Here is a 20,004-nt window from a genome sequence, read left to right on the forward strand (position 1 = left end):
TTTTTTTTTTTTTGTACCTGCAGGACCAGTTTTCACAAAGCAAATTGTGTGCTGCTGCTGACTCATTAGTTTGTTTTGTTTTTAGTATTAAAAAAAAACTGATGGGACTGTGGGTGGCTTGGTCAGTTGAACATCTGACTCTTGATTTTGGCTCAGGTTGTCATCTCAGGGTTGTGAGATCGAGCCTGGTGTCAGGCTCCATGCTGCTTGTGGAGGCCGCTTAAGATTCTCTGTTTCCTTCTTCTCCTCCCCCTACCTGCACTCTTTAGAAAACAATTTAAAAAAGGATAACATCCAGTGTTGTCAAGAATAGAAAATAAAATAGCTTATATCAAAGATTTTTGGTAAAAATGAAAATTTTACAGCCACTCAGGAGGTAATCAGTTATATAGATTTTTGTGTACAGAGTGTGAAAATAAGTTTTCAGAACAATGAATTTTCACAAACAGAACATGTGTGTGTACTTACCACCAGATCAAGAAACAAAATATAACCCCCTACCCCCAGCTGCCTTCATGGTCACTTTTCCAAAGGCCTCCCTGAGTTCTAAACACCATGGATTAGTTTTGTCTGTCTTTGGACTTTTTTTCTAATGGCATTATGCAGGATGTTCTTTTCCTTTTGGGTCTGGCTTCTTCTTATTCTTTGTATATGTGTGTGTGTGTGGGGGGGGGTAAAATATACATCACAAAATTTAGTTAATTAATTAATTAACATTTAATTAATTAACATTTTAAAGCAGGCTCCACACCCAGCATGGAGCCCAGCATGGGGCTTGACCTCACGACCCAGAGATCAAGACCTGAGCTGAGATTCAAGAATTGGACACTTAACTGACTGAGCCACCCATGTGTCCATATTATTTTATTAACCATTTTAAGGGTATAATTATTGGCAACAAACGCCATTTACAGTGGTGTGTGTGTGACCATCACCGCTACACGACTCCAGATGATTCTTCATCATCCCAAACAGAAGCACTACACCCATTACACAATAACACCCCTTTACTCTTCCCCACCAGCCCCCTGGATCTCTAGTCTACTTCCTGCCTATAGGAATGATAGGGCTCATGAGGTATGCCCTAGAAGTGGAATCACTTATCAATCACTTATCACAATCAATATGTAAACCTCTGTGTCTGGGTTCTTTCACTTAGGATAATGTTTTCAAGGTTCATCCACATCCTAGTATGTATTGGATCTTCATTTTTTAAAAATGTGTTTTTTAGGGATGCCTGGGTGGCTCAGCAGTTAAGCGTCTGCCTCTGTGTCTCTCGTGAATAAATAAATCTTTTTAAAATTTTAATTTAATTTAAAAAGGGTTAAAAAGAGGGTGCCTGGGTGGCTCAGTCAGTTAAGCATCCAACTCTTGATTTTGGTTCATGTCATTATCTTAGGGTTTTGAATTGAGCCCCACATTGGGCTCCCCAATCAGCAGGGAGTCTGCTTCTCTCTCTCTCTCTCCCCACCCCACTCCCTCTGCCCCTCCTCCCCTGTAAAATAAATAAATAAAATCTTTGAGATTTATTTATTTTTCATGAAAGACACAGAGAGAAAGAGAGAGAGGGGGGCACAGGCAGAGGGAGAAGCAGGCTCCACGCAGGGAGCTCGAGGTGGGACTCGATCCCAGACCCAGGATCATGCCCTGAGCTGAAGGCAAATGCTCAACTGCTGAGCCACCTAGGTGACCCTTTTAACTCATTTTTAAAAAAGATTTTATTTATTTATTTATTTATTAGAGAGAGAATGAGCAGGGTGAGGGCGGGGGGAGCAGCAGACTCCCCACCGAGTGGGGAGCCTGATGTGGGGCTCCATCCCAGGACCCTGGGATCATGACCTGAGCCGAAGGCAGACACTTAACCGACTGAGCCACCCGGGTGCCCCATTTTTAGGTATACAGTTCAGTAGGTTTTCAAAAAATATCTTCCATGTCTCCATGTAAAATTGTGAGCATATGGAGTACAGTTACAATGGGTAGCATTCAAACAAATGGTCAGACAATAAGTGGTATCAGTTCCATGGCTGAGGGATTCATTGTTCAGGACAACCTCCAGGTACCAAGTGGGGCTGTACTTCACCCCGACGTGTCAAGCCTGGGTGACTGGGGAGATGACGGACCCTCTGTTGGGGGAGGAGAGCTGGTTTTCAGGAGAGATTGGAAATGGGTTTTAGGCCAGATGAGTGAAGATTAGTCACTTTGGAGAAGTGAAATCCTAGGACAGTGAAACCGCTCTGTATGATACCATAATAGTGGACACACATCCTTATCCATGTGTCCGAACCCATAGAAGGGACACTGCCAAGAGTGAACCCTGGTGTAAACTCTGGACTTTGGGTGATGATGATGTGTCTTCAGGTTCATTGATTGTAATAAATGTGCCTCCCTGGTGGGGATGTTGGTAATAGAGAAGGATACGGGTATATATGGGGTATATGGGATATCTCCCTATGTTGTTCTCAATATGGCTATAAACCTAATACTGTTCTAGAGAAAGAGTCTTTTTGTTTTTTTAAAGTGATATTAGTTATCTCTTAAGAGATATCTCTCAAGAGGCAACTTTTGGGGATGGTTTTCTTTTTCATCTTTAGAAAGACTGTTGTCTTTGGCAATAAGTACACGTACACACATGTACATATATACCCATAGTGCTATTGGGACATCCAAGTTTTTTATTCATGGCGGGCAAAGTCTTTTTTCTGTTTGTTTGTTTGCTTTACAATCCTAACCTATTTTATTTATACTGTGTAGCCATATGAATCTCTAACCCAAACCTCCATGGCCTTGGGGGCAAAATGAGAAACTAGTGGGACCTTTCTGAACATTTATCAGGGAATGATAGGTCCTGGCGGTTTCAATGATTTATCCTTTGAAGGTATTTGGCATCCACCACCTAGGATCTAGAACCTTCTGCTCAAGGGAGGGATCTCTCTGCCTAGCCCCCAGCATGGGGCTGTATATTGTGCTGGGCCCCAGAACTGCTTCGTGGATTGGGGTGTTGGTGAGATCCTAGGGTGTCCTAGGAGAGGTCACTGGCTCATGGGGCTTTCTGCTTCAGCTCCAAGACTTCCAGGCGACATCCATCCTGGGGCCCAAGGTGGCAGCTCTGAAGGAGTCGGAGAACTTAAGGTAAGACACAAGGCCTTGCTCCTGAGAAGTCTCAGATGGCCTTCCCTTACCGGTGGACCGAACTCACCTCCTGTTTCCCTGCCCGTCACCCCCAGCATGCCCAGATTTTGTTTGTCAAACATCCTCTGGGCATTGTCCTTGAGTACATTCTGGAAGACACTGGGTACTCATTCAAGCCCACCCCTCTCTCTTCCCCGTGTCTGCTGAGATGGGGCTTTTCTTGGAGACCCATGGCCTTTCTCTTCCCATGCTAAGCCTCACTTTTGTGACCCGGCCAAGCCTGGAATCTCTCTCCGGCTGGTTTCCCAGGACTCCCTGACAGTGGCCTCTGTGGCCTCAAAGCTCAGTCCAGCTGCCAGACTGAAGACAAGCCCATCTCTGCAGATTCCTCTTCCTTTTTTATTGCAAATTCATTTGTTAAAAAAATAAAGCCTTTGTGCTGGGGTGCAGGGACGGGGGATGCGGCCAAGGGGCAGATGGATCCCCGCTGAAAGGCTTCGGGTGGTCCCCTCCGTGGGGGCAGTGCGGCCTATTGTCCCTGGGCTCCTCATCAGAAATGCTAAGTCAGAGGGCTGGGGCTTGTCAGCATCTTGAGGCCACACTGACATTTGCTATTCTGGAAGGGGTGGGCACCATTTGCATTGCTCTAGCACCAGGCCTGAGACCCAGGCGAGGGGGGCTACCTATCCAGAAGGCCCCCAGATTTCAGGTGGAGCTGGAGAGGGGGCAGTGACCTTCAGGAGGTACAGGAAAAGCCACCTCTGTCCCTCCAAATTCTGCTTTGCTGGCTAGCTGCCGGAATTTAGCTCTATTCCACCCACACACACGACAGTGGGGACTTGGCTGCCTGTCCCCTGGTCCTCCTATCCCCTCACCTGGCAGATGCAGGACACAGGCTCCTTTCAGCCAGGTGAGGGGTGGCAAGACAAGCATCGGGCTGAATTCTGGTTCCAGCTCCTCCCTGACTTGCTGTATGATCCCCTCCAGGAGCTTCCCCTCTCTGGGCCTCTTTTCCTCCTCTGCACAGCGATGGGATCTCAGGTCACTCCCTGCAGGGAGCTGGGGGGCGGGGGGGGGGTTCTGAGACCCAGGACACTGGAGCCAGACTTCCTGGGTTTGAATCCCAGCTGCCGCCCCAAACACATTACTTTCTGGCCCTGAGCCTCAGTTTCCTCCTCTATAGTGGGGTGGGGGCAATGCTAGGTACCTCCCCAGATGGCTGGGAAAATGAGAATCTTCAGAATTCAGAGAGCTCTTGGAAGCGCAGTTATCTATTCTTTGAGGCTGGGCACACCCAGGCACCTTTGGTCTAAGGGTTAATAAGTCCCCGGGGTGGGGGGCAGTTTTGAGCAAGGAATTGGCTGCTCTTATGGTCCATTCAGAAGTTATTGGGGAACCCAGCTGGAGGGAAGCAAGGCTATGTGGGAGGTGTGGGGGTACCCTGGGGGGGAAAGGGGTGTTCCTACGTGGACTGACCTATAGCAGGAGGAGCAGGGATTCCGCGGCCCCAGCTGGGAACAGGTGGCCTGGCTCCTGGGAGGGCCCCCACCTGACTGGCCCCAACCTGTCCCAGTGCCATCCTGAGCCGCAGCCCGCTGCCCTTTGTCCTGCGGGCCGGGCGCGTGGCCCACCTGTGTCCCCGCCGCGCAGAGCCCCGCTGGGCGCTGAATGTGAAGCGTGGGGTGCTGAGCCTCCTGCAGGGTCTCCCTGGAGCCAGTGACCCCCAGATCCTTGAGGAGGTGAGGCCTGGAGCCTGCAGGGGTAGGGAGGTAGAGGGGTAAGGGGGTGCGGGGGTGGGAGCAGGGGGCCCACAGGGGGCTGACGGGGTCCCCGCGCTCTCCCAGGTGGACGTCCTGGGCAGGTGTCCCACCACGTACTGGCCACAGGGTGACCAGCTGCGCAAGACCAAGGACCTGGCGCGCTGCTCCCTTCGCCAAGTGCGCTCCTCCCTGCGTGCCCAGGCCCTGCCCGGGGAGGAGGTAAGTGTCCTGGGCCAGCCTGCCTTCCCCTCTTACCTCTTTAACTCACCCCCCTGGAGGGTCTACACTGTCAGCCCCCGGCCAGCCCCCTGCTTTCCCTCCCCCTCTTTCTCCTTCCCTCCAAACCCTTCTGCTCCCTCCTCTCCTCCCCTCCCATCTCCCATCTCCCCTCCCATCTCCCTCCTCCTCTCCCTCTTCTTTTCCCCACTGCTCCTCTCTATAGCCTGGAACCCCCCTCTTCCTGCCCCTCCCCCCCCAGCTCCTTGCAGAGAACAGGTTTTGTTAATAGCACATTTCTAGGGAAGGATAAGAGGTGATCCTTGGGGCGGTGAACTAGTTCTATACAAAGTCTTGGTGTCTGGAATCCCATGCAGCTGCTGCTGCTGTTTCTCATTTTCAAACTCAGGTTTTCTGACTTGCCCTGGAGTTCCTGTTCCTGGGACTTTTCTAGCTTCCCTTGTGCTCTCCCCCCACCCCACCTCCCACCCCATCAGCCTTTGCTTGCCCTGCTGGTACCACAGCCCAGGTTGGAGGGGAAGCTGAGGTCCCGTGTTGAAGCCCCCAGGGTACCCCAGCTCGCTCCCTCCAGCCCCCCAGGGACCCCATCAGCTGGGTTCTTTCACTGCCTGGGCCTCCCCTGAGCCCCTGCCTCTCCTCACCCTCCATGGTCCAGCAGGCCGGCCTGGCCTCCCGCCTGACCTGCCTCCAGAGTTTCCAGGCTGGCGTGCTGAGGGAGGCCTCCTGCACGGAGCTGCACACCCTGGGGCCCCTCTCTGAGAAGGCAAGTGCTGTGCAGATGCGGACGCTTTCCTCGCTCACCCTGCTGCGTGAGATGTCCCTGGATCCAGCCGTCACAGGTGACCGAGGGTGGATGTGGGGACCCCTCAGAGGAGCCCCGAGACTTCCTTTGGTAGAGGGGCTCAAGCAGGCCTAGGCTCTGTCCCTCTGTCCCTGTCTGTCTTGAACTGTTTCTGAAAATGGCTATCTTCAGGAGAGTCAGCCTCTTTTTCTAGAAGTTTCTGCTGGCTCAGATGGCTCAGGCTTGGTCTGACCTTCTCCCTGGGTCATCTTCAGCGGAGATAGAATCTTCTGGTTTGGGACGCCTGGGCGGCTCAGTAGTTAAGCATCTGCCTTTGGCTCAGTGCGTGATCCCGGGGTCCTGGGATCGAGTTCAGCATTGAGCTCCCCGCGGGGAGCCTGCTTCTCCCTCTGCCTGTGTCTCTGCCTTTCTCTGTGTCTCTCATGAATAAATAAATAAAATCTTAGAAAAAAATATTCTGGTTCCCTGATCTTGTGGGAGAATATTATCTTCCATCTGAGGACCTGACCATTTTGGGGGGCAAGCTGACTCAGGTCTTCTGATTTTCTGGGAAGTCTCTGCCGACGCATAACATTCCCTGGGGCTTGGCTCTATCCTCTAATTTTGCCTGGAAAGGGAGAAGCAAGGCATGCATCTGAGGGAAAAAGATAATTTTTCATGATTGAAAAACTATTTCTCTGGGTAATAAAAATGATTCTTATTGCTGACACTTGGGAAGGATTTACTGTGGGCCAGGCGCTGTGCCGAGTGTTTTAGGTAGATTATGTAATTCAGTTTTTATTATGAGCCCATTAGGAAGGTACTGTTATTAGTCACATTTTCAAATACAGAAACTGTGCCTCTGAGGGGTAAAAGGGCTTGAAGTCACACAGCTAGTGAGAGCCAGAACCGAGACTCGAACCCCCAGCTCTGCTCTGTAGCTCTGGCAGGTGGCTCTTGTGTTTCTGAGCCCGGGCTCACCGTACCACCTCAGGGAGAGAACCTGGCAGGTAGGACCGAAGCCCTGGGGCTTCCCAGCATCCTCTCTGGTTCATGGAACACTGGCTAAGGCCCAGGCTGACCTGCCTCCCGAGCTCTGGGCACCATGCAAGCAGGGACTGGGCATCTAGCTAGTTGTGTCAAGACTTTCTGGCTCCCCACTGAATTGAATGAACCTTTCATCTTTTTTTTCTTCTTTCACTAAGATATAAGTGGTTTTATTTATTTATTTGTTATCTAAAGATTTTATTTATTTATCTGACAGAGAGCTAGAACCAGAAAGCATGACAGGGGGAATGGCACAGGGAAAGGGAGAAGCAGGCTCCCTGCTGAGCAGGGAGCCCAGTGCGGGACTCCATCCTAGGGCCCCAGGATCATGACTGAGCTGAAGGCAGACCCTTAACTGACTGAGCCACCCAGGTGTCCACCCAGGTTTTATTTATCTGTTCTTAAAGATTTATTTATTTACTTTAAGAAAGAGAGTGAGTGAGCAGGGGGAGACAGAAAGGGGGAGAGAGAATTTCAAGCAGACCCTATGTTGAGTGCAGAGCCCAACACGGGGCTCGATCTTATCACCCTAAGATCGCGACCTGAGCTGAAACCAAGAGTTGGATGCTCAACCGATTGAGCCTCCCAGGCACCTCCTAAGTGTTTTTGGTTTCTTATTTTTAAATTAAAAAAAAAAATGTTAATTTGCCTGCTGTACATTTAACCCATTTAAAGTGAACAATTCAGGGCAGCCTGGGTGGCTCAGCGGTTTGGCACCTACCTTCAGCCCAGGGCATGATCCTGGAGTTCCAGGATCGAGTCCCATGTCGGGCTCCCTGCATGGAGCCTGCTTCTCCCTCCGCCTGTGTCTCTGCCTCTCTCTCTCTGCATCTCTCATTAATAAATAAATCTAAAAAAATAAAATGGACAATTCGATGGCCTCTGGTATAGTCAGAGTGGTACGCCTACGGTGGAAGTCAACTTTGCAACATTTTCATCTCTCTGCAAATTTCCGGCCCGTCTGCCATCATCCCCGTGTCCTCCCAGCCCCTGGCAACTGCTCTGCCTCTCTGGATTTGCCCAATCTGGACATACCATGTAGAGAGAATCCTATAGCTTGTGACCTCCTGTGACTAGCTTCTTTCACTTAGTATGTTTCAGTGTTTGTCCACATTGTAGGAGGTGTCCGACCTTTTTATTTCTGAATAATCTTTGATTTCATGTTTTCTCTGTCAGTCCCCAGAGGGCTTTGGAGTTAGCCTATTTGACTGTCCCCCACAGATGGGTATAAAAGTTGTTTCCCATCTTTTGCTGGTAGCAACAACACTGCCATGATTTTCCTTGTGCATGTCCCCACCCCGCCACACCCCTTGTCAGGAGCATGCAGAAGGAAGCATTGGTAGGGCTGAGGGTGGCCCTCAGGGGAACATCTTCTCATGCTGGCATTCCCCCATATGGTCATCCCCAACTAGCGCTTCCCATATCAGATCCAGATGATGGAGATGTGACTCCAAGCAGCCTGTTGTACGAATGGGAGGAAACACAGTCTCAGGCTACAGTAGTCACAGCGGCCACATTGGTGAGGATGCTGTGCCTGGCTCAGACCACGAGTTTTGAGGTAAGTGCTTTCTCCAGCCCTAGGCTAGAATCTGGCCTGGATCCCTGGAACACCTTTTTTTTTTTTTTTTTCTAAATCCTTTATGGTCTACCCTCCTACATGTTCAGGATCAGCGCTACTATGTACAGTTGCACAGGTTGTGCACTACAAGGCTGTGCCTGGTTGCAAAAGAAGGGGAAGAGATCTAGCTGGTGTGTGTGAAGCCTTGTACCCCCATATAGGTGGGGTATGAGCAAAGATGAGGCCTTTCTTTCATCTGTCTATAGACAAACAGTCCTGTTGAGCCCTCAGGCTAGCTTTCTGAACATGGTAGCCAGGTGGCTTAGTGACCACTTTGGAACTGGGAGTCTAAAGCGGAAGATACTGGAGTTGAGACCTGGCGTGGTCGCTTTAAAATCTAGGGGAAAGCTCTGAAAAGAGCTTAGAAAGGACCAGAGTCCAGAGTCTGAGCCCTGGGGATGTGTCTGGGGAGCACGCTGCCCAGCCTCACTGGAGCCTGACAGTGAGGACCAGTGGGACCGGCTCCTGCAGGGTCTCATGGTCAGGGTGATTTCCAGAACATTCTAGGCACACAGTGATCTTTGTCCCACCAGCCCTGCCTTTCACAGCTCTGGGGGCCACCACCAGTGATTTTGGAGATGTTCAGTGCAGCCACTATTTCTGCCCTGTCTCGGTGTTGCTCCTGACTTAGCGTGCGAGCCAGGGCCTCTCCGGGAAGGCATGAGAGATGCGGGGGGTTTTCTGATTCAGGCCCCAGCGCCTGTGTGCTGAGAAGAGCACAATGGGGTGTTTTGCCTCTGATCCCGTAACAGCCTGGGAGGGTTCACACTATACTTGTTTGTTTATTCTGGATAATACCCGCCTCACTGGCTGCTTACACAGGACCCGGGATTTGGGGAACAGAAATAGGTTGTTTAGGGGATGTGCAGAGCTGGGCACCGTCTCCAGTTGTAGGCATGGTGCCAAGTGTTCCAGGCACCCCTTGCTTCCCAAAGCTCAGCTTTCCTGGCATCATTTAGGTGTGGGGGCTTCTGGGATATACAGATGCCCAGACTCCAAGCCTTGGTATTCTGACCTGGCAGGTGTGGGCTGGGAACAGGCATCTGAGGGCACAGCTTTGGGGGTCTTGGAGTTTCTCATATAAAGTCAGGATGCAGGAGGATGTTGTGAGGCTGTGCCCATCCAGCCATTGCCCTCAGATCCAGGAGCGCCCTTAGGCTGGAATTCTTTGCACCAAGGGCCCCCCTGGGTGCTGTGCCTTTGTGAGGTGAAGCATTTGTTCAGGAGCTTAGAGTGGGCCAGAGGCATTAGGTGGGGGTTAATTTGCCTCCATCCCTGGGGGCTGGGCTGAGATGACCTAGGTCCCTGTGTCTTGCTCAGCTTCAGGGGTGCCTGGGGTGTTTGAGTCGGGACCCACAAACACCTATAAACCAGTGTCCTGGGCCCTGGAGGGACAAGTAGGGCAGGGACAGAAGTAGGGGACCAAGGAAGCTCTGGAGTGGGGTGCAATTTTAAATGATGGATGGTCCAGGAGGCCTCCCTGGGGAGGTGACCTTCAGGAGAGGTGTGAAGGAGTGGCAGGATGTGGTGGTGGTGGAGGGAGGGCAACAGCGCAGATACTCCAGGGCAGGACCTGCTGCTGGGGGAGTTAGTCTGAGCAGCAGGGTGGGGAGGGGGGCGGTGTGGCTGGGGCCTGGTGCCGAGGGCCAGAGGGGGACCAGGTCAGCCCCTTGGAGGAGCACACAGATCATTTTTCCTTGGGGTAGTGGGGAGCCTTGGAGGGTGTTGTGCAGAGAACGGAGGTCACGATCTGATGGACATCTTAACACTGGTGCTCTGGCCAAGGCTGGAGAACAGACTGAGGGCAGGTGGGATGCTGGGAGCCCAGCTCAGGGGGCTCCTGCAGTAATGCGATGGGACATGAGGTAGGGTGGTCTGGGGTGGCAGTGGGAGGTGGGGAGGGCAGGGTCAGATTCAGACAGACACTGAGAAAATACATATTTTTATAGTATTTTGAGTATATAGAGACACTATCTATTGATTGTATTTATTGGCTACATATTAAGTATATAGTAGAATGTATTGAAGAAATACATGTGTATACGTGTGTGTGTATACTGGGTGTGTCTTGAACACCCACACACACGTGATATAGTTTGTGTACCTCTGGGTATATAGCAGAGATACACTGCAGCTGGCTTTTCACTGTTTTGCGAGCTGGGAGGCAGGCTCCCAGCTTGTTGATGAGTGGGTCTCCCCCACTGGGGGTTTCCTGGGAGTCAGAACAGCCCAAAAAGAAGGGCCATCTGCCTCCCTAGGTGGTGCTCCAGGCCACCAGCTGATAAGTCACCGGGCCAGCTGTCAACCCTGGCCCCACAGGTTCTTACCTGGGTGCTACTGTCAGCTTGGACCAGATCATCCTGTATGGCTGGGGCCATCCTGTGCCTTGCAGGCTGTTGAGCAGCACCCCTGGCCTCTACCCACCAGATGCCAGCGTCACCCCTTCCCTGGTGGTGACAACCCAAAGTGTGTCCAGGTGTTGCCTGGTGTCTCCCCGGGGAGCACGGTCACCCCCTTTGAGAAGGGCCGCCTTGTGGCCTACGTGCCAGCTGTTGTGCTGCCGAACCTCGTGGTGCTCTGGGAAGCCACAGGACAGGCCCACTTCCTCTCCTCTGGCCCCAGAGCACCCTCTGACCCCCTGACCGGGCATTTTCCCTGGCAGAGGGGGCTCAGGGCGAGGCATCCCCTCCCTGAGACTGGCAGGCAGGCCGCAGAGGCCACAGAACGGCTGTTCTGGATTTACAGCTCGAGAAAGGAAGTCAGTTGTTCCCACTGGGAAGGTCCCCCCGGGCTGGGGGTGGTTGCTGAGGGCCTTTTTCAGGGATGCCTCATTGCACACCAAGAGCTCTTTGCCACCGTCCCCCCCAGGGCTGAGGGGACCCGCCTGGTTGCCCGGGGGACCGACCTCCGGGGCTTGAGCTTGGAATGCCCTTGCCCGTCCCCATTGTTGCTGGGCAGGAGACAAGATTGGTTTTTCAGTCTGGAAACAAAACCGGGGACTCCGTGTTCAATAGAGAGCAAATTCCCCAGCCTGACCCTCCCGCGGAGAGGCCCCGGAGCTTCGTTGTGGGGGGCAGCAGGCCGTGTAGCCAGGAGCATCAATCGGGGATGGGGTAGGGGTCACCTCCCTCCAGAGAGGATGCCAGGGAGAGGGCACCGCTCGTGGTTACCATCCGGCCTCCTAAGCATTGGAAGCCCGAGTTATTGGCCTTTATTAAGTGCCGACTGTGTACAGCCAAGGTTTGGAGAGACCGTTTAGACAGACTGTGGTGCATCAGGGCTGATAGCAGGAATCCTGCGGGCTGGTTGTTAAACACAGTCATTATTCACGGGTGGGTCAAAAATAAGTTGTGTTAGGGCAGCCCCGGTGGCTCAGCGGTTTAGAGCCACCTTTGGCCTGGGGTGTGATCCTGGAGACCTGGGTTCGAGTCCCATGTTGGGCTCCCTACATGGAGCCTGCTCCTCCCTCTGCCTGTGTCTCTGCCTCTCTCTCTCTCTCTCATGAATAAATATATAAAATCTTAAAAAAAAAAAAAAAAAGAAAGAAAGAAGTCATGTTAGAAATAAAAGTAATGAGTACTCAAGGCCGTTGTTTGCCCGTGACCTCCAGGTCCTTTGCACCTGCTGTCACTTCACCACATGTGGAAATAGCACATGCTCTGGAGCCGTCACGCTGCTCTTCCCAAGCCCGTGTCCAGGGCCAGCGCAGGGGCAGCAGGAGAGGCCGCAGTGCGAGAATCGGCACCAAGGAAACCAGAAGATGCTACAGCAGGCTTTCCTTATTCTTGCATTTTTTTGGTTTTTGTTTTTGTTTGTTTTGTCATTCTCCCCATCCTTCCCCCAGCCCACTGGCCCGGAGGACACTGGTTAAGAGTGTGGGTTTAGGAGCTAAGTGGCCTGGGTTCATCTCCTGACTCTGCCACTTAGGAGTGCTGAGGCCATGGGCACCGGACTTAAGCGCTCAGAGTGTCTCGAATCTTCTCTGTTAAGTGGGGCTGGTGATAGCTGCTCCCCGTAGGGCATCACGACAGTCAGATGGGATGATGCAGGCACACGGCCTAGGATGGTGCCTGCATACAGTAGGGGCTCCGTACGAAGTGGTGGGTGCTGGTGCTGGTGGTGCTGTTACTGTGTTCTTGTTATTAGCGGGTAGGCTTCTCGCTTCTCTCCCTGCTGGAGGGGGAACCGGGATGACCTGCCGAGATCCATCCTGCTGTGCCTGGCTCTGGAAAGCTAGTCCTGATGCCCAATGCTTGGGGCTGGAGGCCTCCCCGGAGGAGGAAAAGTGCTCCAGGGTGGACACTGGCCTTCCCCAGGGGGGATGATGCTCGGCCAGGCACAGCAGCGTGCATACTTGCTGGGGGGCTCAAAAGTGTGCGTGTCTAGGCCCAGAGAATTGTGGGTGTTGCTGGGGAAAGGCAGCCCCCAGGTGGAGGGAAACAGATCTGAGCCCATCCAGAAGGCAAGCAGCAATCCTGGAATGGAGGGGCCCCGGGATGGCTGCCCCAAGCTGGGGTGACAGAGCGTCTTTATGGCTCATGGCAGTTGGGACCAGTCATGACAGTGGCAGTCACCCCCACCCCCGCCCCCAAACACAGGGGCCTGGCCTGTGGGCCCTGTGTGAAGAAGTAACAGCAGGCCAAGGGTAGCCCAAGGGTAGGCAGGGTGCTCCCAGCACCAGAGGACCCCTGGTCAGCCAGGTGTGGGTGTGAGGCCCAGTCCTGGCCTTGGCCCAAGCCTGGGGGCAGCGTGGGGGCTGCCAGCAGGGAGCCAGGACCAAACCAAGTATCTGCTGAAGCCTAAGGAGTGCGTGCTCTTGAATACAGTCCTTCATGTCCTTGTGCATATTTGGACACTCAGAGGCTGTGCTGGTCAGGCCTACAGACAAGGCTCGGAGCCTGCAAACCACCCATTATTAGCCATCACTGCTCATACTTCTGAAGAACATTTACTTTTTTCTTTTTTCTCTCATTTACCTATTTGCGCATTAAAAATGACAAAAAAGATGGTCACCTCACTAACTGTATGAAATATGCTAAGACCCCTGTAATATCTAGGTCGTGGCCACGTGAACACTTACTGAGCTTTTACTAGAGTGTAAAGCCCACAAGTGCAGGTATCCTGTCTGGCTCCGAGCACAGAGCCTAGCACGTAGTTGGTGCTCAATGAATACTTGATAAAGAATTTAAAAAGGGGGTGGACTGTGTGCCAGGGATTCCGTGGAGAGAAGTCCAGCTACATGGCCTCATTTCGTCGGGTCTTAGGATACCTTAGGTGGAGGGGCGCCTGGGTGGCTCAGTGGTTGAGCCTCTGCCTTTGGCTCAGGGTGTGACCCTGGAGCCCTGGGACCGAGTCCCACATTGGGCTCCCCGCAGGGAGCCTGCTTCTCCCTCTGCCTGGGTCTCTGCCTCTGTGTCATAGATAGATAGATAGAGAGATAGATAGATAGATAACTTTAAAAAAAAGAGCTACCTTAAGTGGAAAATGCTAATGCATTCTGTTTGCAGTCCTGTCTGAAGGCAGGGAAATGGCTGAGATAACCCTGGGGTCCCCCCGCTACCCCCCCCCCCCCCCCCAGGTTGCCTAGTCTCTCATGCTGACTCCCTCTGATTCCCAGGCTGCAGAACTGTTCCTGACACTGGTGTCTGAGCTCCAGGGCCTCTCCCCAGATGAGCTGTTGGCCCTGTGGCGACAATCTTCCTTTAAATGCCGGGACAACTGGTAAGGACCTTCCTGCAGGGACGTGGGAGGTGGGGAGGGGACCAGGAGCTGGTTGGCGGTCCTGGTGGGGCTGGGTGGTCTTGACAGTGTCCCAGGTCCCCACTGAGGGGTGGATGGTGATATCGCATCTCCTCTCATCCCTGGGATATTGACTTGTCTTTCAGTCTGGGGATGGCTGCCAAGAAGGTGATTAAGCGGGGAGCTCGGAGGTTCCCACGGACCGAGCCCTCTTGGGACTAAAGCTGAAAGGCCCCGCAGTATAAATACAGGCATTGTTCCCTCCCTGACTGGGACCCTCTTGTGGAGAGCTGGAATTAGCATTCCAATGTGCCTTGGGTACCCCTCTAACCATAGGTGGGGGTGTCGGCCAGGCTGGGATCCCACCACCTGGATGCTGCTGATGTGGGGCCAGCAAGGGGGGGTGTATATAGAGACCCCGGGGTCCACCGGGGAGCCGGGGGGTTAGGGGGTGTCTCCAAGGAGCTTCGTGAGCTCAGGGCTGTGCAGAGGGGAAGCTTGCGGTTCCTTCCCAAAATCTAGCCGCTCTTCAGGACCCTGAGAGATCCGGAGGCGTGACTTTCTCAAAGGCTCCTGAAAAGGTCTCCAAAAAGTTATCAGCTCCAAAATACGAAAGGAAAAAAAAAAAAAAAAAAAAAAGGAGTGCAAAATCAGCATTACCAAATGTCTAATTGACTGACTGCAAAACCTAATGGCTAAGATGCTTCATCATCTTCTGAAACCCTCTCTTTTACTTTTATTTTTTAAAGACTGATTATTAGAGAGAGACAGACAGACAGTGCATGGGGAGGGGGAGGGGCAGAGGGCGAGAACCTCAAGCAGGTTCCACGCTGAGCATGGAGCCCGACATGGGACTTGATCTCACAACCCTGAGATCAGGACCTGAGCTGAAATCAGAAGTCAGATGCTTAACCGACTGAGCCACCCAGGCGCCCCTGTATTCCCCGGTTTAACCCCCACAAGGACCTCGTGGGGTAGGTGGCTTTATCATGTTCCTACTTTACATTTGTGGCAGGAAGTCAAAGCACAGAGCAGTTAGGAAACTGGCCCAAAGTCACACAGCAGAGTTGGGATTTGAACCCCAGTGGTCTCTGCTTCTCCATCCAGTACCTCTGGGCTTAAATATGTGATGTTTGACTTAGGCACAGTTTAATTATGTCTCCTGTAGAAAAGGGCCTGGAGTCTTCAGAGGGAATTGCCTGTTTCCCGGGGACATACCCCACCTGCTACCCTAAGCTTTCCTACAAGCCCGTGTCTCCGCTGTCCAAATAGATGTTGGGAGTCAGGGAGGTGGGGAGGCTCATCCCAAGCCCAGGACTTTCTGAGAAGACACATGCTCTTCGAGTTCTCTTGCCCCTGCTGCCGCCTCTGCTTCTGGCCAGACCGAGGTCCCCAGGGCCCAAAACTATAGGGAAAAGAGGAGGTGCGAGGGTGAGGGGTGGAAAGAACGGGTAGGATGCTGCTGAGAGGAAGTGACCTCTGTGTTTCCAAGGACTCTCGGGCATGTTGGGGGTGAGGGGGCTTGTACATCGGCATTCCCATTCCCCAGATGAGCAAGCTGAGGCCAGAGACTGTTTATGGGCAGAGGGTGTGTATGTGGGTCGGGGTGGGGGTCTGACCATCTGCAGTCACGGGTATCCCTCACCAGGGTGGGGGTGGCCCCGTGCACCCACAGCTGTGCACCCTGCTGGTTCATGGCGCCTCTCGTTTCTGCTGTGACCCGGGAACCCACCTCCCGTTCGGTTCTGTCCCCACTCAGAGCTACTGTTGTATAAAGGTTGAGAATGTCTTCTGAGCTTCTGAACCTTTCTGGAATCTTGAAAAAGAAAAGAAAAGCAGAGGCCTGATGTTGACCTGGGGCTGAGGGCACAAGCAGCAACCTGCCAGTGGGTGGTTCTGGTTCGGTGCCGGGGTCCTTGCCCCTCCTTCATGACCGTGGCAGGTTTTAGCAGAACAGTGGACAGGGCTCGTGTTGCCCGAAGCTGCGGGTTTCCTGGGCGGGCGGACCTGGCAGGGTTTGGACTGGGCTGCCGTTGTCCCCGTGGACCCTAAAAGCCAGGCTGCCCGGGTCCCAGGCCCAGCCCCTTCTGAGGCGTGTGATGTTGGACACGTGCCCGTCGTGCTGCCTGGAGCCTCCTGGCGTCCCCGGGATGACCTGAGTCGGCCTCCAGGTGAGGCCTGGAAGGTGCTCAGGACATGCGGGCCGCCTCTGTGACGTCCCTCGGTGTCCCTCCACCTCAGGCAGCCGCTGGTGGACGCCCTGCCCTCCTGTGGCACCGAGCCCTGTGTGGGCCTCATGAAGGACCTCATCGTGTCCGGGGAGGTGGAGGTGGACCAGACGGAAGCCTGGCTCTGGTCGCTGGCCTTCATCCCGCAGCCCACGGATGCCATGGTCCACATGCTGCTGGTGAGCCCCCCGCTCCCCACCTGGGCCCCTGTCATCCCTTCCCCACTTGGCTGCTGATTGCACACCGGGGGTGACCTGCTTTGATCGGGGCTTTGCACCAGCACAGAGAGGTCTTGGGTTCGAGTCTCAGCAGTGTGATTCTGAGCAAGTGACCTAACCTCTCTGGGCCCGTTTTCTGATCTGATTGACGGGAAGGGAACCGGTGCCTCCCTCCTGGGCTGGTGGTAAGATGCAGGAGGATGTGTGCAAACCGATTCTCCTGGGGTCTGGCACCGAGTCTGAGCCTCGTAAGTGAGAGCTGTTCCCATTATCGGAAACAAATACGTCTACCGAGTCTTGAGGCCAAGAACCGTGTGTGACGGTGGGCCAAGGGTTTCTAACAACCCAGCGGTCCTGGGTAACCGTGAGCCTGCCTCTGGGACCGAGGGGCTTTGAGGGCATCCGTGTTGCAGGAAACTGAGGTCCACAGAGGCCGGGCAGCTCGCCTGGGGAGAGGCGGGTGCTCCCTCCTCCTCCACGGGCTGTGTCCTCACTCGCTCTGGGGGCACCATCACTTGTTGCTCCTCACCCTGCTGTGCCAGGCTGGCAGCGGGTGGGGATTCAGAGGACATCGCAGGGAACAGGGGTGAGCACGCCGGTGATGGGCCAGCCAGGGTCCCCGGGAGCAGCAGAGACCCCTGCCTCGCCAGCAGGATCTTTGGGTCTCTTGTGTTGGTCAGGCTGGGGCTCACTCTCTGGGCAGGCAGAGGGTAGGGAGCGCTCACCCCTGACCCCTGACCCCTGACTCTGGGGTTGGCTGTGTGGTTGGCTCGGCTCAGCAGGCGGGGCCTGGGCTGGGTCGCCAGGGGCATTGCCCACGCTTCATGGCCTGGCAGGTGACACTCTGGCTACCTGCAATGCTAGCCTCTCCGGGACTCTCAGGGCTGAGTCAGGGCTGGCAGGCTCAGTCTCCTGGAGACCGGCCCTCCCTCCCTGCCCCCCCCCTTTGTTTGTTCTGTACAAGAGAGGTGACTAAGTGTGCAGACTCCCGTTCTAGACTCCCAGATTCAATCCCAGCTCTGCCCCTTTGACCTTCAGCCAACCACTTGAATTTCTGTGCCTCGTTTCTCCATCTATGTGGTAGGGGTAACACATAGGGAGACTCTGTGGATTCATGCGTTGTTGGGATGTGTGCCAAGTGACATGCACGGGGCTGGTATTGCTGCTGTGACTATGTCAGGGAGACGGGGTGAGCAGAGCCAGTGGGGTCCCTCGGCTCACAGAGGCCAGGATCTCCTTCACCTGCCTCACTTGCCCTCCAGACCAGGGCTTGCACCTGTCTGGACTGGTTCGCTCGTTCTCTTGTCCAGTCCACAAGGATGCATGAGTGCTGGGGGTGTGCCAGGCGTGTGCCAGGTATGTGCCGGGCAAGTGCTGGCAATGCAGGTTGCTTTTTTGCAGCCTGGAAGGGGTGGGGAGTGGAAGAGGAGAAGGCTCCTGCACCCTGGTGTAGGGGTGGCTGAGGATCGGGGCGGCGCCCTGTCGAGCACGAGCACCTGGGGTGGGCCCCTGATCTGACTCAGCCTGGGCCCAGCTGCTGCTGCCACTGCCACCTGAGCCGGATGGGGAGTGCAGTCTGGCCCCCAGAGGAGGGCCGGGGTCTCCTGCTCCTCAGGGACAGACCCAGCGGACCCCAGCATGTGCCCGAAGGCGGGGCAGGTGTAAGGAGAGTTGACTTTTCAGGCCGTTTTGGAGCTGGCCATAGAACACAGCTATTATGAAAGATTATCTAAGCCTGCAGGTAGAGAAATAACATTAAAAGCCCTGATCGAGACCTACTGCCTAATTCTGCTGCGGCGCCGCATCCCTGCCCTTGGGCTTATTTTACGGTGGACGTGCACCTGCCACATGACAGCCACTCCCCGCTCAGGGGGGCTCTTCCTGCAGCGAGCGAGTGGCGAGCACTGTGTGGGAGCATTTGCACCACAGAACTTGGCAAATGTTACCCGTGAGGACTTTTGTTTCCCCCCGGGTGGGTGGCGGGGGGAGTGGTTGCTAACCATTTACTCCAACACCTCTGGCCACTCTGCCGTGTTCTGCTCAGAGGACCTCACCACCCCCACCTTGCTCCTCCAAACTGGTGAGCCCCGGGGGTTCTCATCCTTGGCGCTGTTGACACCTGGGGCTGTCCTGTGTTATTAGAGTGCCGTCAGCAGTGTCCCTGGTCTTGGCCTGCTGGATGCCAGCAGGTCTGTTTCTCCGTTGTGACAGCCCAGACTGTTTTCAGACATCATCAGTTGTCCTGCGCTTGTCACGTGTCAGCCCAATGGCACAGTCCTCCCTCCTGGATACACAGAGAGGGCCGCCTGGGTGCTTTCGAGAGTGCCCGGTGGACAGATCCCACCACACACCGGTTCCTACAGACTCTCAGGTTGGGGGGCCCAGCCCAGGCCTCTGGATTTTTTAGGAATCTGTGTGCACCAGGGTGCAGGCCCATCTGTACATGGCAAAGCCTCTGAAGGGTGGCTCAGGTGGCTCAGGTGGGGGCCGGTTTCTGTCCCCAGCCGCTCCTGCACACCTCGGGGGCCAGCCCCACCGCCTTCCTTGGTATCTCGGCCCTGGTGCACAACCTCTGTGCCTCCCTGGACGGGCCCTGTGGACAGCTGCCTGGTGTCGGCTCCCTCGTGAGGACCCTGGGACAGGCCTTGGGTGCCAACTGCACCTTCCAGGAGCCCTCGGACGCTGACCAGGTGAGGATGAGCGGCATCCCAGGTGCAGCCCCATGGTGGGGCCCGAGCCATGCAGGGGAGCCCACTGCTGCGTGGGTGGGTGGGCTGAGCACCCCCCTCCCCAGGCCTGAAGGCCCTTTTGCCATCTCGTTCCAGCTCCGGCTTGTGCTGAAGGCGATTGGCAACGCGGGCCTGGCGGCCACAGCTCTCAGCCCCACACTGAGCACCTGCGCGTCTCAGAGGGGCTGCCCCCCTGAGGTCCGCCTGGGGGCCATCCAGGCCTTCCGGAGGATCCCCTGCTCTGCAAACGTGAGCTCCTGCATGTCATTCGCTGGGGTTACGATTGGGTGGCCGTGGCTCTCGAACCACCGTTTGCTAATTCACTTCTTTGTTCATTCATTCATCATAGGTATACTGAGCTCCTACTATGCACTGGGCCCTCGTGTGAATAGGTGTCAGGTCTCTGATGTCGCGGAGCCTGTCTCTGGTGGGAGGCATTACTTAGCGACCAAACGCACAAACAAGCCTATGGTTGCAAACCGTATAGAAGCCGTCCTGTGCTGCAAACGCTCTAGTTC

The 20,004-nt window shown here is 54.5% G+C and overlaps 1 protein-coding gene across 1 annotated transcript in view; it reads left to right on the forward strand.

Moving 5' to 3' along the window:
- LOC112679053 (uncharacterized) overlaps window positions 1-20,004 on the forward strand; it is a 142,842-nt gene that overhangs the window by 6,289 nt on the left and 116,549 nt on the right. The window contains exons 4-12 of the mRNA XM_035718183.2: window positions 3,059-3,129; window positions 4,703-4,868; window positions 4,974-5,108; window positions 5,785-5,965; window positions 8,382-8,512; window positions 14,190-14,293; window positions 16,553-16,718; window positions 19,262-19,447; window positions 19,583-19,735. Of these exons, the coding sequence (XP_035574076.2) occupies window positions 3,059-3,129; window positions 4,703-4,868; window positions 4,974-5,108; window positions 5,785-5,965; window positions 8,382-8,512; window positions 14,190-14,293; window positions 16,553-16,718; window positions 19,262-19,447; window positions 19,583-19,735 (1,293 nt within the window). The remainder of the gene's footprint in view (window positions 1-3,058; window positions 3,130-4,702; window positions 4,869-4,973; window positions 5,109-5,784; window positions 5,966-8,381; window positions 8,513-14,189; window positions 14,294-16,552; window positions 16,719-19,261; window positions 19,448-19,582; window positions 19,736-20,004) is intronic.

Source organism: Canis lupus, chromosome 6, assembly GCF_003254725.2.
Source record: "Canis lupus dingo isolate Sandy chromosome 6, ASM325472v2, whole genome shotgun sequence".
Taxonomy (NCBI): Eukaryota; Metazoa; Chordata; class Mammalia; order Carnivora; family Canidae; genus Canis; species Canis lupus.